This window comes from Engraulis encrasicolus, chromosome 14 (genome assembly GCF_034702125.1).
Source record: "Engraulis encrasicolus isolate BLACKSEA-1 chromosome 14, IST_EnEncr_1.0, whole genome shotgun sequence".
Lineage (NCBI taxonomy): Eukaryota > Metazoa > Chordata > Actinopteri > Clupeiformes > Engraulidae > Engraulis > Engraulis encrasicolus.
In genome coordinates, this window is record NC_085870.1 from 26,786,799 (window position 1) to 26,805,531 (window position 18,733).

At 45.3% G+C, this 18,733-nt stretch overlaps 1 protein-coding gene across 2 annotated transcripts in view; it reads left to right on the plus strand.

The window, feature by feature from the left end:
- The first annotated feature begins 7,503 nt into the window (after window positions 1-7,503).
- The window catches only part of itpr1b (inositol 1,4,5-trisphosphate receptor, type 1b), a 275,465-nt gene continuing 264,235 nt past the window's right edge, over window positions 7,504-18,733 (plus strand). For both annotated transcript variants that reach the window (XM_063215285.1, XM_063215286.1), the window contains exons 1-2: window positions 7,504-7,672; window positions 11,066-11,181. In XM_063215285.1, coding sequence (XP_063071355.1) covers window positions 11,090-11,181 — 92 coding nt within the window. In that variant the 5' untranslated portion in view covers window positions 7,504-7,672; window positions 11,066-11,089. The remainder of the gene's footprint in view (window positions 7,673-11,065; window positions 11,182-18,733) is intronic.

The following is an 18,733-nucleotide window of genomic DNA, read 5'->3' on the forward strand; positions in this document are numbered from 1 at the left end:
GAGAGAGAGAGAGAGAGAGAGAGAGAGAGAGAGAGAGAGAGAGAGAGAGAGAGAGAGAGAGAGAGAGTCATACTATGTTACAGAACATTTTCTGAGGACAGAATGAAACTGAATACTTTGCGGAAATTATGCTCAAGACAGCAGTAAATCAGTAAGGCTGGTTTTTGTAATGGCATGGTGAAGGTGTCTGGTTTTTGTCATGGCATGGAGCAGGTGTCTGGCTTTGCATACCGAATGCCATACCAGGAAGCAGTATGGAATTCATAAATTAACTAAACACACCTCAAACATGTTCAGACTAATAATGCTACAATGCTGTAGAAGCAGTGCACAATGACTCATAAGTAGAAACTTTAGAGAAAGAATTATTTTAATGACATTCCACCTATGTCAACCAATTTTTTAAAAATCTTTTTTTAATCTTCATTTGTTCCCACTGACCTTATAACATAAAATAGTGGATGACGATTGTTTTGTCTGGACAGGTCATCTGGCATGCATTTTCCCAGTGACCGGACAGTCCTCAGGGGCTGGTGCTTTTCTGTTGTTTTGTTGGGTTTTTTTTTGTTTACGCGCTTGTTTGTTTGTTTGTATTTTTTCCCATTAGCGACCTGGAGCCCGTTTCTTGAAAGTGTCGAAGCTAGCCACCAACTTAGTAGGTTGCCAATGGGAAATTGCATTGCAACCAAGCAAGTTGCTAACTTAGTAACAATACTGTTGAGAAACGCACCCAAGGACTGTGTGAGTGGTTGGTCTATGCAGGTAGAGTACAGTACGTCCCTAAGACAGACTACTGTAAGTGAAGGTGTAGCTAACTCCTTCTGCATTCAGTTTGACAGGAACAAGAACAGGCTGCACGAGTACAATCAGCCGCATCATCAGCAGATCTCACTACAGCTGCCCCAACATGAGTCTGACTCAAACAAGAAGCCCATTATCTCCAGCTTCCCACCAGCGTTCGCCCACCCTCCAGTACCACCACTGTCCATTGGCTACACCAGTGGCTCCTAAACTGGGGGCCAAGACCCCTAGGGTGGGGTCGCAGAGGTACTGCAGTGGGTCCAGGACAGAAGAGGCTGGTTGCATAAAACCTTGGATACGCATGCTTTCATATAATATAACCATTCCATTAAGTGGTTATACGGTTAATAAATGTGTTGACTTCCTGAGAATTTAAGTGAAAGCCCATTGGGAAACTCCAACTCCCATTGTCATTGTGACACAGCACTCCACAGCACACAAGTGAACACTGCACACTGCACACAACGAAATTGCATTTATGCCTCACCCGTGCAAGGGGGCAGCCCTCAGTGGCGCCCCATGGGGAGCAGTGCGGTGGGACGGTACCATGCTCAGGGTACCTCAGTCATGGAGGAGGATGGGGAGAGCACTGGTTAACTACTCCCCCCACCAACCTGGCGTGTCGGGAGTCGAACCGGCAACCTTTAGGCTACAAGTCCGACGCCCTAACCGCTCACCCATGACTGTTCACATTGAAATTAGCAATATTAAGGGACAAAAAAAATGTCTGGCTTTCGGAATAAGGGGCAGTAGCGGGGTTTGTAGAAAATATGCTTGGTTCCAAAAGGGAGACCCAGCAGAAGTTTGGGAACCACTGTGCTAATCCAAACCGAAGCCAGCACTCAGTGCCACCAACATGACACTCCCTCGCTCCCCCCTACTCTGTCGTTACTGCTCCAGCACTCGAGTAGAGTAGTACACTAAAGTTCCCCTCTGTGTGGGAGTAAAGTAGTATACTAAAGTTCCCCTCTGTGTGGGAGTAGAGTAGTACACTACCCCTCTGTGTGGGAGTAGAGTAGTACACTACCCCTCTGTGTGGTTGTGCTGTAAAGTGCTGAGTGAGGCGGAGTTCCATACAGGCAGGTCACAGGCAGGGTGCATTCCTTCCTTCTGTGGAAGCAGTATGGTTGCCAGATTGGGCGGTTTCCCTCCAAATTGGGCTGTTTAGGATGATACTCTGTGGGTAAAACATGACTTATTGGTAGGGTATTTTTTGCAGACCATAGAAGCTATGGGGTTTTGTTCAAATAGGGGTTGGATTTAGATTTAAATTTACATATGGCGGCCCAGGCGTGGCTCTGGCCTTTGGACTGCTGTGCGGGCGACTCGGGTTCGATTCCTAGTCTGGGTCATTTCCCGATCCTTCCCCGTCTCTCTCTCCCATCTCGCTTCCTATCTCTTCTCCAATATCCTGTCTGAAAAATAATAAAATCCCCCCAAAATAATATATAAAGATTTACATTGTCTCAATTGTCCATTGAGAAGGAAGATTGTGCACATCCCAGGTTAGGGTGGTGCAGGAAAGAATCTGAAAAAGACCTCAATGACCGAAATAGAGTTCTGCCACGGAATAAAAGACAAAAAATGGTTTCAAGGGCTGACTCCTCAGTTAAAAACTGGAAATCATCAGCCACATCTGGCAACCCTGGACAATGGGCAGCAGTGGCCGTTGCTGTGGCAGATTGCTCTTCATTAGTCAGTGTGGCAGCGTGGGCTGGCTTCCAGAGCAGAGTACATCCCGCCTGCTGCATGGGACTAGTGACAATGGAGGGGTTGTTAAGAGCTTTCGCTAGTATAGGGCACATACTCTCACAGTTGCCTGGGGGATTTTTTGATGGCCAGGCTGCATATGCATGCACAGATAGGGACTAAATGATGCTTTAGCACCTGCCCCTTTGCCCTAAAATGAACACCTTTTTGAAAGTTACTTTTTTTTAACTTTTTTGTCACAATATGATATGGTGCATGTTGACATTATCATCTAGAAATGCTTGGTGATTAAAAGTGTGTGATAATAATGCCCCAAAATAATATGTAGCCTCTATAGTCGATAGCCTAGTAAGGCAGCCGGAAGTTCCACATAAAATGCATATATGGGTTTTACACCTTTTGTAGCTTTCTTTATAAACAGAAAACAAAAGCTGTGTATACTTCCTGGGGTGCTGTGATGCAGGGCACCAATGTGCCATAGCCAGGGCTGTGCTGGGGGAGAAATAGGGCCCGGGCACTTTTGGCTTAAAGGGGGCCCTCATAATTAGCTGTGCAGAACTGACTCACCGGTGGACCCTGCAATCTTGTGGGCCCCTATTTTCAGAAATGTTTTAAAATGTTTTTTAGATTTCTGAAAATAGGGGCCCACAAGGGTGTGGGGCCCACCGGGAAATGCAAGCTATGCCAGATGGCCAGTCCAGCCCATGCCACTGCATAAAGGCAGGTTACCCATGGGGAGTCAGGTGCGGCCTGGGTCATTTCCCTACCCCTATCTCTTTCAGTCATGTGCTTCCTGTCACCACCTCAACTGTCCTATCTAATAAAGGCAAAAGTTAAAAAAAACAAAAAAAAACACACACTTCCTCTGTTTCAAATCTTCACGTCATTGTGCCATTTTCTATTCAGTTGAAGGAGAAGATTGTAAACATCCTAGGAAAAGGAGCAGGACAAAGGCTGACTGTAGTTTTTTGGAGTGAAGGGTCCACACACTTAAAATCCTTTTTGTTGTCTTTTACTATTTCATGGCTGGATTACGTTTCCACTCAGCTTTTTTCAATTCAACCTGTAGCCCGTATTCTATCCAACCTGTAGCTAACATTTACATTGGCAGTGCAAACCAGTTGAATGCTTCTGGACAATTCATTATTATACGATGTGTCCGCACAAAAACAAACCAGCAGCACTCACACACATTGCATCGTTGGGATTGGACACTGGGAGGTCTGCCAAGATGGCGAACGCCGTTGCCTCTGTTTATCAGAGCCCTCTGATGCCTTGCTGATCAAAGTGGAGCACCCACCTGCATGGCCCTTTTGTGCAAATCAGCTGCAATGGAGAACCAGATGGGAGGAGCGCAGTGCTGAACCGGTCATCAGGCATACAGGGCATTGTCCTGGTGCATTGGGCAACAATCCTCGGGTGCAGATGCTGTTGTTTTTTGTTTACTTGTTGTTGTTTTTTCCTTCTGAGACCAGCCCTCAATTTAGGTGGGGCTGCCCACTGATTTATCTTCGATAAGACTACAAACAGTGGACTGAGGTAATCATAGTATCATTGAAAAGCAGGGAGCTGATCCATGCCAAAAATGCCTGGGCTATTTTTCAAACATAGTCCAGTCCTGAATGAGAGGATGGAGAGGGAGGGTGGTGGGGAATGGTGGGGTACCATATGTGTATTTTACATCACAACAATGTACTCAGGATCCATTTAGGGGACCATCACGGAGAGGGGCAGGCCTTGTCATCTGAAACAATGAAGGCTGATTCGCCTCACTGGAGAGTGGCTGATGGTGATGAAAGTATTTAGAAATTACAATACAAAAACACATGCCTGGCCCGGGGTTCGATTTCCGGCCCGGGTCCTTTGGCGACCCCTCCCCGACTCTCTCCCCATTCGCTTCCTGTCCACCTCTCATACTGTCCTGTCCATAATAATGAAGTCTAAAAGACCAAAAAATATATTTACCCCCCCCTCCAAAAAAAAAAAAAAAAAACACGCCTACCTGATGTATGGTGAATGGAGGTTCTCCATCATTATTATAAATACACTATAGCCATACTAGCCAAATAAGAAGAGACAGTGTTTGTAAATGTAGGCCTACAGTAAATTTAACTGATCCTATTCTCTCAGTCACGGTATAGTTCCTTTTTAATTTTTACTTTCCTAGTTTGTGTTGCTATTTATTCTTACTCTTTTGTACACTTTGACCATGCACTTGTGTCTGAGGTAAATAAATAATTGAATTAAATTAAATTGAATTGAATTGAGTGCATTAGGACATCGGGTAAAGCACATATGGAGTGACATGTAGTACACTCACCGGAAACACTTAATAATGTCCGGAAACTTAATAATAATGCTTATAAAAAACGTAGTAAATAATAAACTAATGATGAACAAAACATTAACAAATGTTTTTTTTATCATTAACTACATTTTATTCATGCTTTATAAAACATCTACAAATAATATGTTCACAACTATACAAACCTTTTAACAGAGTATTTTTTATACATTTTCAAACAATTTGTAAATGTTGGCAAATATAAAATATTAACATAACATTTCTCAGTCATTTACAAACATTTGTTAATGTTTTGTTCATCATTTGTTCATTATTTAATAAGTGTTACCACTACTTTATAAGCAGACATTATCATAAAGTGTTACCCACTCACCTTATCGGACGGTTTCACCAAGTGCAGCCACTTGTAAGCGACCGAGGAGTCAACAAGCAGCAACAGCTGGTACGCTGACGCTGAGGGCTCATAACAAAACCACAGTGCCTGGCCTACATGTCTGCTGCTGTCAACTCACAAATGATACAGTAGGCCTTCCCATAAATCATGCATTGGCCACATTCTGTAATTCTCCACAACATAGGCCTAACCATATCCCATTTTACATGCAAATGAATAAACAGACATCACCATTTGTATTTTGCATGGAAACAGTTACTGTCAAAAGGCAGAGACACCCCTTATGGTCTGATGCATTGCATCCTTCCCTCTCTCTGATGCACAGCTGCTGACAGCTTGGGCTGGGCCCAAGACAAAATCATCTGAGAGCCCCCCCCCCTCTCAATACATATAGGTAATGCAACCCAATTCTGAACCAAATCTCAGCTTCGGTGCTGACCCTGCGGAGCATGGGAAACAGGTGAATAACGTTTCAATTAAGGCCTAGCAGTGGCTGTGGGCACAAACTAGATTGGCCATCCCATCAGGGAGCCGTCGGAGCTCAACATGGTCTACATATTCCTATTCATGTTCTCGCCAAAGCCATCACTGAATGTGTTCCATTTCTAATGATTGAAAAGCCACATGAGTTACAGCTTTTACTGGGCCAAATGCTTAATAAAGTAGATCACCCAGTTGGTTTATGGGTCAAAGTTGTACAAAGTTGGAATATATGTGTGCATGCGTATCCATCCCCTGTTGACTTCTGATTCTACCAAATTATTTATATTTCTTGACGATAAAAATATCTCTCATTACAGATTTACAGAATCCATACTGAAGCTCTGTCTGAATCAGATCCCCCATCTATACTGTTGTCAAAGTGTACATTGCCTTAAGTGCTGAAAGTTTCTCAAAACTGCTCTGCACTATTACTGGGCACGGTCAGCTCACAGGAAATGGATTATGTGATTGGATTTTGAACCAATCAATGGACTGTAACATCATTAACAAACCCACAAGATCGGTTGGTAATTTTTTCATGTAAGGGTGGGTCTGTTCGTATTCAGAATGGCATCCGTTCTTCATGTCCTCCTTCCTATCTGTGGGTAACATACTGCCAGTGAGTGTGGTCATAATGGGGTTTGGCTATAGCAGGGGTGGGGAACCATTTTCCTTCGAAGGACCACTTTAAATTCCTCCAAGGGCTGTAAAAGTCCTCCGAGGGCCGCATTATGAACACCAGGATTTCCACCTGCACTTCAGGCCTTCATTGAGGGCAATCAACTTTAAAACAGACCCCACCTTCTCTAGGTTCCCCTGAATATAACCTAATACCTATAACCTGATTCCTTTACGTATTCAACCGGATCACAGCGCACTCTCGATTAAAAGGTGCCAAAACATAAACAAAAACTGTGTAAAATAGAAAGAAAAATGTCTGCACACTTAAATCCTCTTTGTGTTCTTTTTAATAATACCAATAATAATAATTTAATAATAATAAGATTCCTTTACAAAATATATCATATGTCATGTGAAGCAGCATAACATTAATATTATGTCGGGGGTCGGATAAAACGGCCTCAAGGGCCGTAAATGGCCATCGAGACATAGGTTCCCCACCCCTGGGGTATAGCTACCCATGTTGATATTTGTGATGCTGGGTGGTCCATAGCAGCCATCACTGCTGGCTATAATGGTGAATACTCTCATCTCCAAATACAATTACGGTGGACCTGGACCCCCTCTGCCTTTGACAGCTTTAAGAAAAGGTATTGTATAGGCTATTAGATCATGGGGCCTAAATTTATTCTTGTCGAGACCTTGGTACACCCCCCCCCTGTGTGTGTGTGTGTGTGTGTGTGTGTGTGTGTGTGTGTGTGTGTGGTGTGTGTGTGTGTGTGTGCGTGCGTGCGCGTCTCTCAAATGTGTCCAAGACTCCACACTCTGATACCTCAGTGGCTCTTTGCGCATCGTTTGACATTACACAGAGGCTATCGGTTTTCTTTGAATTGTGTATCCAAAGTCTGATAGGTTATCCAAGAGCAATTGACGCAAATTCATTTAGCTTCACGTAGTGCGTAAAAGGAAACGAATCGCTTGAGCATGATGGCCAAAGCTACGTGACGCTGTGTCACAAAATACAGATGAGAAGCATTGAAGTTGTGTTCATGCATAGCAGATTAAGCATACCTATCGGTTTTGCGTTTTGACATTAAAATTGATCCACAAGCCTACATTTCCCACAAAGCACCACCGATTTATATGCAGCAGAAAAAGTAGGCGGACCTAATACAGCTCATGTGGAGGCGGTAAGGAGAGGAGTACTGAAGTGCAATTTAACTGTAAACGAGACACCGCTTCTGAGGGACTGGAGTTTCGATATCATGGAATTAAACGTGGACTGTTTTGTGGACATTTCGCGTCGCTGAACGACTTTCTTCTGCTGTCACCCGTTGCCATCTCTTCATCTTGGGAAGGTAAAGTTCGCCGTAACTCAAGTCGTCTTGAGGTGTGACTGAATGGAAAGCGAGCATCTTCCTCCTCAAGCTTACCTGGCTAGTCAATAACTCTACACTCTCATTAAGACATGAAGTGTTACAATTCCATGGGGTGTACTAAGATCGTGTTTAGCTCCATGCACTATTTGCTTGACTGAGACATGTACAGGAGATGAAAATGGCAGGTTGCGCTTTGGGGCGATACAGACAGTGAAGAAGACAACAGAGCACTGGAAGTGGATAGACGTCCAAGCAAGGAGGACAATTTAGTTAAGCTAACTTACCCCCCTAGCTGGAGTTGATCCTCAGCACATCTAGGTCTACCAAGATTACATGTAAACTCATTATTTCTGTGATATTATGAGACGGTTGTCAGCCAAGCCTAGACTGTAAAATCAATTTCAGCCAAACATTCGGCAAGTTCCACCCGGGCGCAAGAGGGATCAGGTGGAATGTTACGCTCCGATGTAATCTCCTCCTGTCTCTTTGGATAACTATCTAAATGTCGTGGGGTTTTTGTTCTGTGAATGGCAGCAAGACGTAATGTAATGACAGTTATGTCTGACTGTTGTTAGTCAAGGGGTTTACAAGGAGGCAGCAGCTAATCGAGGTACTTCGACAGGAGCGCAAACGCTCGTATAGGCTTCAGTCAGTCAGCAAGTCAACCGATAAGCCCCTTTTGAGGCCTCCTATATACGTGATGCAACATTAGCTATGTAATCTTTAGTACATCATTGTTATATTTAAGGTATAGTGGGGCATGAATACACGCAAGGCAAGTGTACGTTGCTGTTCTGAATGGCCATGTAAAATCAGCGTTGCAGTCGTGTCAGAAACTACTACTGAAGCTACCCACACACCTGACGTACACAGTTTTGCCGTTTGAAAGGGAAGTGGTCGCGTCGCGCAGCATCTCGGTGCTTGAAAGTGACGCGCTGCTCTTGAGCGTGTTGTCAAACTTGCAGGCGCTGACAGGCTGCGTACTGGTAACGTAGCTTACCTCGCTCTCCTATCGCAACCTTTGCATATCAACCATTCTTATTAGATTACATCATTATTGTATACGGTTGGTCTCTTAGTGAACATTTTAGCAGCCAACTTTATTATATTTCTATCATTTTATTTTATAATTATATGTGGTAGGCCTAGAATATTTCTTCTTTATGTTTATTTAATTTGGTAATTTGGTTTTATTGGTTAATTACTGCGTTAATAACTCCAATAAAATATAACCCACAAGTATTATACTGCCTTTAAGTCGCCCATGCATTAGAAGCAGAAAATGACTTAATTTACTTTTCTATGAGTATTAAATACAATCTTATTTAATCCCCCGTCTGCTGCTTGATGGCAAAACAAAGAACTCTTTTTGACTACTCTCTGTCACACTTTTCAATCAGTTGCACACTTCCGAAATTCTATCCAGCGTTTAAAACTTGTTCTTGGTATTGACACAACACCATGCTGTTATCCATGTCTGTCTAAGTCCTGTTTACTTTCCCTAAGGAACAGGGAGGCAAAGACAATAAATCATTCCCCTCAGTAGACCAAGACAGTTTGTCAACACAGCACATATGCCATGGCCCAGATTAAAGAGTATTCTAACAGACTGTTTATGATCTGCTTATTGGGAAATTGATGAAGAATAGAAAGATGAAACTCTGAACCAAACTCATGGAACATCAGGTGTGTGTGTGTGTGTGTGTGTGTGTGTGTGTGTGTGTGTGTGTGTGTGTGTGTGTGTGTGTGTGTGTGTGCGTGTGCGTGCGTGCGTGCGTGCGTGTGCGTGCGTGCATGCGTGGGCGTGTGCATGCGTGTTTGTGTTTGTGTGATGTCTATTCAACATTCTCTCTGTCTCTGTCTGTCTCTCTGTGAATAATGACCCTGATGAAGGTGTAAGCTAAGACGTTGGTCAAATAAAATCACATTATATTAAGGTCTGAGTGTACGACTGACGACAACTATTTTCATGAAACAACCAAACGACATGATATCCTGTGCCATGATGATGGCACATCTTATGTCCTCATCAGTGATGAGCAACCTGAATTTAGAACCTATACAATCTACTGCTACCACATATTCCAAACTGCATGATTTTACCTGTCAGTAATCAGATAGGGCAAGCCCATCACTGGTCCTCAATGTCCTATGTGTGATGAGTATTAATTTCTGACTTAATGTGACACATTCCTGGTACCGCAACTTGTTGTAGTATGTTAGTGGCCCTCTCTCTGTATACCTCAAACTAATATGCTACTGATTGAGCCACTTAGTGCCACCTCTGTCTCAATACTTGACGAGCATTGAGGCTGTGAGATTGAGACTGTGGTCTGTATTGTACAGAAAGTCCCCATGTACACAACAACAACAACAACAACAACAACAACAACAACATCAATAGTAATAGTTTATATGGTAGCACCTTTCTAAACACTCACGGCCACTGTACCATATTACATGCATATTAGGCCTACTGTTTTTTTGTCCTGGCAGATTGAGTTCAGCTTTTGAAGCGAAATGTTTGTTCACTTACACTACAGGACAAAAGTCTGGAGGACACACCTTCTCATTCAATATGTTGTCGCTTTATATGCACATTGTAGATTCTAACTGATGGCATCAACACTTTAATGAACCCATATGGCATTATGTACCTCACTAAAATAGGGCTGTCAGCTGTGAATCAACCTGACTTCTGCAAAACACAAACTGATGGTGCCAACCCCATTACATTACATTGTATTTTACTTAGCTGATTTTATCCAAAGTGACTTTAAGTTGTTTTAGGTAGAGGTGTACATCGAAATACCGGCATGTTTCCCACCGACTATCATGAAAATCCGCTTAAATTATATTTCAAAAATAAATAGCTGCGTGCCAGTAAGCCATCTCCGGCACAGTTGCCGTCGGGAAACAGCCGTGTTGGTGTGGACACACTGTTTTCATGCATATTCCCTCGGCATGTCGGTACAGTTGGATGTTGGAATAACGGTATTTCAGAATAGCGCGCGGTCCCCGCATCAGCCATGGAGTGAGATAGGGAGTGGAATGTTGGGATTTGAACCTACAACCCTCTGATCCATAGACCATCTCCTTAGCCCTTAGGCCACAGCTGTCCCATCAACCCATTTTAGCCTGATGATGCTGCGTATACATTGTTTGACCTTTGGCGCCTGGAGCGACATATGCTGCATTCAGGCTCTTGAGAAAATGTGGGTATGTTGAAGATGTTGAAGTTTATATTACTGTAATGCTTTCCAGGTTCCAATGGGTTAAACTTCCAATGAGGATGTACATTTTGTTTAGATGCTTACATTTTATTTAATGTATTCACCTTTTAATCACAAGTGCGATGTACTTTTTTTAAAGGTGCAGTCCAACTAAAAAAGCAAGATGTCGGATAAGATGTCCAGCTTCCTCCACATCGGGGACATCTGTTCCCTGTACGCGGAGGGCTCCACTAATGGATTTATCAGCACACTGGGGTGAGTAGTGGGGAACACGCACGCAGGCACGCACACACACAGAGCACACTGGGGTGAGTAGTGGGGAACACGCACGCAGGCACGCACACACACAGAGCACACACACAGAGCACACACACTACACACACACACACACACACTACACACACACACTCACACAGAGCACACTGGGGTGAGTAGTGGGGAACACGCACGCAGGCACGCACACACACAGAGCACACGCACAAACACACACTACACACACACACACACACACACTACACACACACACTCACACAGAGCACACTGGGGTGAGTAGTGGGAACACACACACACACACACACACACAGTACACAAGCGCACACACACACACTACACACACACACACACACACACACACACACACACACACACACACTCACACAGAGCACACTGGGGTGAGTAGTGGGAACACGCACGCAGGCACGCACACACACAGAGCACACGCACACACACACACACTACACACACACACACACACACACACTACACACACACACTCACACAGAGCACACTGGGGTGAGTAGTGGGGAACACGCACGCAGGCACGCACACACACAGAGCACACACACAGAGCACACACACTACACACACACACACACACACTACACACACACACTCACACAGAGCACACTGGGGTGAGTAGTGGGGAACACGCACGCAGGCACGCACACACACAGAGCACACGCACAAACACACACTACACACACACACACACACACACTACACACACACACTCACACAGAGCACACTGGGGTGAGTAGTGGGGAACACGCACGCAGGCACGCACACACACAGAGCACACGCACAAACACACACTACACACACACACACACACACACTACACACACACACTCACACAGAGCACACTGGGGTGAGTAGTGGGAACACACACACACACACACACACACACACACACACACACGTGTCAGCGCGCACACACACACACGCACAGAGCACAAAGCACACTGAGTGTGTAGTGCTGGGAAGCCTCCAGTCCCCATATGACCTGGTCATTGACCCTAACCAAATACTCCAGACACCACCCATCACACCGGAAATGGACGTGCGCACGCACGCACGCACGCACGCACGCACGCACAATTGCCAGACATGGACGTGCACATGCACATGCACATGCACCCATACATGCACATCGACAGAGGTGAACACACCCACTAACCCACTTTATCCTACAGCTGCAATACACACACACACACACACACACACACACACACACACACACACACACACACACACACACACACACACACACACACACACACACACACACACACACACACACATCCCTCTCCGTTTTAAAATTACATATTTAACCATGAAGTGTTGAAAATGTACTTTTGCTGACTCTCCAATAAGTATACAGTGTGCCATTTTAAGAGATGTCGTGCTAAAAGGCACACTATGATCCAGGTTTACTGTAGTATGGTGATTTGGGAGACAAACAAACTTTATTAGACACCCACTGTTACCACACAAACGCTACAGCATGATTAACATTCATGGAAGTGGATTAAGGGAATGTCTGTCTAAGTGTCTTGCGTGCAAGTGTTTCTATGTGCCTTCAATGCGGCTTATTATGTATCTGTGTTGAGGCAGATGTTCATATTGCATATGATTCCAATACTTGATTTATTTTATTTTCTTTCTATAACTTGATCTTTATATCCTCTAAGGTCTACTCTACAGTGACAATCTTGAGCCCTTTCTGTCAGCAAAATGTTACACCAGATGCATCTCATGCTTCAAATAATTGAATTGCTGACATGCACGTTATTTCCTCTAAAGTGTAAAATGACAACATGAAAACCTTTCTTTCACCAAACATCCATTACTATCCGTCCCTTTATTCCATCATCAAGTGAAGCTAGTTGATGTTTTTGTTACAAAGTGTCATCAGAGTTTTTGTGATGGCTGAACCCTGATATAGGTCAATGGCACATGAAGAACAGGAACTGAGCACCCCCACTGCAGAGAGAGAGAGAGAGAGAGAGAGAGAGAGAGAGAGAGAGAGAGAGAGAGAGAGAGAGAGAGAGAGAGAGAGAGAGAGAGAGAGAGAGAGAGAGGAGAGAGAGAGAGAGAGAGAGAGAGAGAGAGAGAGAGAGAGAGAGAGAGAGAGAGAGAGAGAGAGAGAGAGAGAGAGAGAGAGAGAGAGAGAGAGAGAGAGAGAGAGAGAGAGAGAGGAATGCAGCGCGAGCAGTTGCACCAGAAAAAAAAAAAACAGAGAACAGGATAAAGTTTTTTTTTTAAAAGAGCGAGTTCTGAGAGGAAGGGGAGTTCATGTTTCGTATGCAAAGGGGAAGAGAACTGGGGGTTCTTTCTTGTGCGCGTGCGTGCACGTGCATGTGCGTGCATGTTTGGTGTGTGTGCTGTGTGTGTTGTATGTGCGCGCGTGCGTGCGTGTTTGGTGTGTGTGTGTGTGAGTATGTGTGGTGGGCGTCAATGGAGGTGTGACAGAGGATGAGAAACAGGTTGGTCACGTTTGGATGCTTTTGCAGGCTGGCTGGACTACTCCTTCTACTACTAGGCCCCTCTCTTGTTCCTCCATGCAAAGTGCACTGACAGGCAGCCCCCCTGAAGGGGAAGTGTGTGTGTGTGTGTGTGTGTGTGTGTGTGTGTGTGTGTGTGTGTGTGTGTGTGTGTGTGTGTGTGTGTGTGTGTGTGTGTGTGTGTGTGTGTGTGTGTGTGTGTGTGTGTGTGCGCACACGCATACACACACACACACGCACACGTAAACACACACACACACAGCTCTCTTGCACGTAGTGTACTGTCCTCAGCCACAGCTGTGCTCACATTACAGAGAGCTTGATATACTATGAGTATCAGTATATGTGTGTGTGTGTGTGCTTGATTGTGTCTAAGTTTGCCTGTCAGTCACCCACTGTTGTTTCCCTGACACAGAGCTCCCTCTCTCTTCTCTCTCTCTCTCTCTCTCTCTCTCTCTCTCTCTCTCTCTCTCTCTCTCTCTCTCTCTCTCTCTCTCTCCCTCTCAAACTGTAATTCCTCCCTGCAATCAGCCATCATTGGTCTGTCACTCTGCACTCAGTAGGTGATCACTAGTGTCAGCGAGGGCACAGTGTTCCTGTGTTGCTATTAGACTCTTATCTCCCCATGCCTTTGATTGGATCCATCACTGGAGAGGTTGCATAAAAGCATGTGAACAGTGCAACACAACCATCTCCTGCCAAGCTGGTTTAGTAATTTAAATGGGGGGTGGGGGGGGTTGGTCAAGTCATCCAGTCACCAAAATTGGTGCTAAAATAATCCAAATCATATTAACTGTACACTGTGTCAATCAAATGCTTTCTGTGAGGTGCATGACTTATTTCTGTGAATTCTTTGGTTATTCCTATTTTATTTTATTTTCTTTCTTTCTTTCTTTAATTCTTTCTTTAATTCTTTCTTTCTTTCTTTCTTTCTTTCTTTCTTTCTTTCTTTCTTTCTTTCTTTCTTTCTTTGTTCCTTTCTTTGTGTCTTCCTTTTGTTGTTCCTTTCTTTTCTTTTCTTTTCTTTTCTTTTCTTTTTTCTTTATCTGTCACTGTCTTCATAGCCTTCCATCCATCCATCCATCCATCCATCCATCCATCCATCCATCCATCCATCCATCCATCCATCCATCCATCCATCCATCTGCCTCTCTGTTTGTCCATCATGCATCCCTTGTTCTCTTCTCTTGCTCTTTTCTCAGAACTCTTAATCACACGCTGCCACTTCCTGGCTGGCACCCTGCGCCATCTCTCTCTCTCTCTCTCTCTCTCTCTCTCTCTCTCTCTCTCTCTCTCTTTCTCTCTCTTTCTCTCTCTCTCTCTTTCTCTCTCTTTCTCTCTCTGTCTCTCTCTCTCCCTCTCTCTCTCTCTCTCTCTCTCTGTCTCTCTCTGTCTCTCTCTCTCTCTCTCTCTCTCTCTCTCTCTGTCTCTCTCTGTCTCTCTGTCTCTCCTCCTCATCTTATCGCTCCTCCTCTCTCCTCATTTTCCCTTTCTGCCTCCATCCTTATATCCCTTCCTCTGGCCCTCTCCCTCCATCTCTCGCTCTCTCTCTCTCTCTCTCCCCCCCAGCCTACTGTCTGTTTCTCCTTTACATCCGTGGCGACGTCATGTCACCAGCCGTCCATAGCAACGGGGCCGGCCCGTGTCTCTTTGAAGAACGCCACCTTGACACTGTTTATTTGTCATGCCAAACCAAACGCCTGCCACTGTTTCCCCCTTCAGTAATCCACCACGGCCTGTCTACACCACTTGACACCACTACACACACCCTTGACCACAACCACCACGCCCCCTGACCACCACACCCGTACCACTCTCCCTACTAGGGGTGGGTATTGGCAAGGGGTTCACGATTCGATGCGCATCACTGTACACATGCCACGATGTGATACTATCACGATGCATTGCGATACATGTATTATTGCGATGCATTGCGATATTTACTTCATTAATTTTCTTTTTTCACCTTATTATAACAACATTATACAATAACATATAAATAGAAAAACTGTGATCGTTCATAGTTTATACGTAGAATAGGTTGCGAAAAGACTAATAATAAAGTTTCAAAATAATAATGATGATGATTTGAAGCTTGGGAGCACCATCACATCATATCATGTGATTGTTTTCTGGACTGGGTAACAGAACTTTGAAAGGACACATCACGATACTGCGCCCTTGCATCAGTATAATGTGACTGCTTATCACGATTAATTGCAATTTGATTCAATATTGTCACAGCCCTCCTCCCTACCTCCTCCACCGTCTCTCTCTCTTTGTCACCCCTCTGATTTCCTCCGCTGCCCCTCCTCTCATCAAAAAATCACTCTCTTCTTTCCTTCCTCCTCCTGTTTTCTTGTAATCACCCTTTCCCGTCTCTCCTCTCCTTCGAGGCCCATCGCCACCTCCTTACCGCCGTGTCTCTCGGCCTCCCCTTTGCTTACCTCCGTCACCCCTCTCGCTACTGTATCTCCCTCTTCCCTCTTTCTTCCCTCCCTCTTCCCTCTCTCCCCCGTCTTCCCTCTCTCCCCTCTCTCTTCCCTTTCCCCTCTCTCTCCCCTCTCTCTCCCCTCTCTCTTCCCTCTCTCTTCCCTCTCCTTTCCTCTTTCCTCTCTCCCCTCTCTCTCTCCCCTCTCTCTTCCCTCTCTCTCCCCTCTCTCTTCCCTCTCTCTTCCCTCTGCTCCCTTTTCCCTCTCTCCCCTCTCTTCCCTGTCTCCTCTCTCTTCCCTCTTTCTTCGCTCTCTCCTCTCTTTCCTCTCTCCCATCTCTTCCCTCTTCCCCCTCTTCCCTCTCTCCCCTCTCCTCCTGATGGTGAGCTGCTGCTGGTTGCCATTGATTAGATGGTTTGGGGGAGCCTGGTGCGGTGGTGGATGGTGATCAGGGACGGGTAGCGCTAGGGCAAGAAGAGGCGTCTATTTCTGGAAACACTTGGTGGCTGTGTGTGTGACGTGTGCTGCGCTGCGCTGCGCTGGAACACACACTGACCTCTGAGGGACGAGCTCACGCATAATGTGCCACCTGCTTGGCAGACGGTCCTGAAGACACACACACACACACGCACACACACGCGCACACACGCGCACACACGCACACACACACACACACACACACACACACACACACACACACACACACACACACACACACACACACACACACACACACACACACACACACACGCACACGCGCACACACACACACACAATGGTAAGAATTTCATGCTGGGATGCATAAATTATACACAAAAGAGACACTGAAAGAGATACACGCAAGGTACGCAAAGACATGCAACGGGTACACTGGAGTGCATTTGCGCATAGACAGAGTACACAGTCTCTACTGGGCTGGACTGGCTGACTGCAGTTCAGGACTGCGTTTCCCAAAAACGTTTAAGTACTGAAGCCTAAATAGAGGTGGACTCTTTGCAATCATTGGTATCACATCACTAAAAGTTTATACAATATTTTTATATGCCTACATACAATATATTTTCTTGCACATATTGTACAAATGAAATGCTTGCACAAAATGCATGTGTGAGGTAAAATGGTGTTTAAATAAACTTTTAGTGATGATGTCAGACCTTCATACCTTTATATATTGCCAAAGGGAGACATCATACTTAAGTACTAGTACCTAGGCTTTAGCACTACTGAAGGGCTTTTGGGAAACGCAGCCCAGTTCAGTGGTCACCCAGCTGAGAGGTGCAAATATGGCCTCTGGATATTGAAGCTTCACATCTAAAGCCACCATCACGACCCCCCATAAACAAAAATACACCCCAGGCAGGCAGGCAGGCAGGCAGGCAGGCAGGCAGGCAGACAGGCAGGCAGACAGGCAGACAGACAGACAGACAGACAGACAGACAGACAGACAGACAGACAGACAGACAGACAGACAGACAGACAGACAGACAGACAGGCAGACAGGCAGACAGACTCTGAAAAAAAAAGCCTCTGCAACAATGTTATTGTGTGTGTTTTGGATATTGCTACGTGTGGTCTACTCTGTACAGCAAACAAAGCCAGCCCTGCACACAGCTCTGCACATATTTGCCGTTGCCAATGTGTCATAGCATCCAGTGCAAGATAAATACAATTTATAGGTTTTTCCTCGCAGGCGATCGTTACAGTACCAGCAAGAGAATACACGGGAGACTCTGTCCTCGTACTAGAAAACATTAGAAATTGCTGACGCTCAGCGAGCCTGCTGGGCCCTGAGCCTACACACTGTCTAAATGTGCTTAAAGAGCAGCGTGCACCTCTTTCTATATATATCCCGTGCCACTGATCTACTTCAGTGGGCCCTGTGTTTGTTGGGTTTTGTCAGGAAACCTCAGGATATCAATTATGTCTGCTCCAGTCCGCACAGATCTAGTCCAAAGGTGTTATTTTGACTCTGCTAGCTACTGTTGTTTGTCCCACTGCACCATTGTGTTTCAGTTGTTGCTGTTGTGCGTGCCTGTGTGCGTGTGTGAGTGTGTGAGCGTGTGTGCGTGGCTGCATGCTTCAGTGCTGTGTGCGTACGTGTGCGTGCGCATGTGCGTGTGCGTGCGTGCGTGCGCGCGCGCTTCAGTTGCTGTTTATGGGTGTGAATGGCCGGTATAAGAGGCATCTAAGTATCCTGATGGAGAAGCCCTTGTTGTGAAGCTTCATGTAAAGCATGCTATGATATGACCCCTCCCCCCCAAAAAAAGCTCATGCAAGAAATGACAAAATCCTGTACGCGTACATGTCTGTGTGTGTGTTGTATCTATCTTGTTGGTCATACTACCTCTACTGTATATCCACTGTGTGTGTGTGTGTGTGTGTGTGTGTGTGTGTGTGTGTGTGTGTGTGTGTGTGTGTGTGTGTGTGTGTGTGTGTGTGTGTGTGTGTGTGTGTGTGTGTGTGTGTGTGTGTGTGTGTGTGTGTGTGCGTGTGCGTGTGCGTGTGCGTGTGCGTGTGTGTGTGTGTGTGTTTGCGCGTGTGTACGTGTATGTGTTTTGGTGTGTGTGTGTTTTCTTTTCCATCCATAATGGT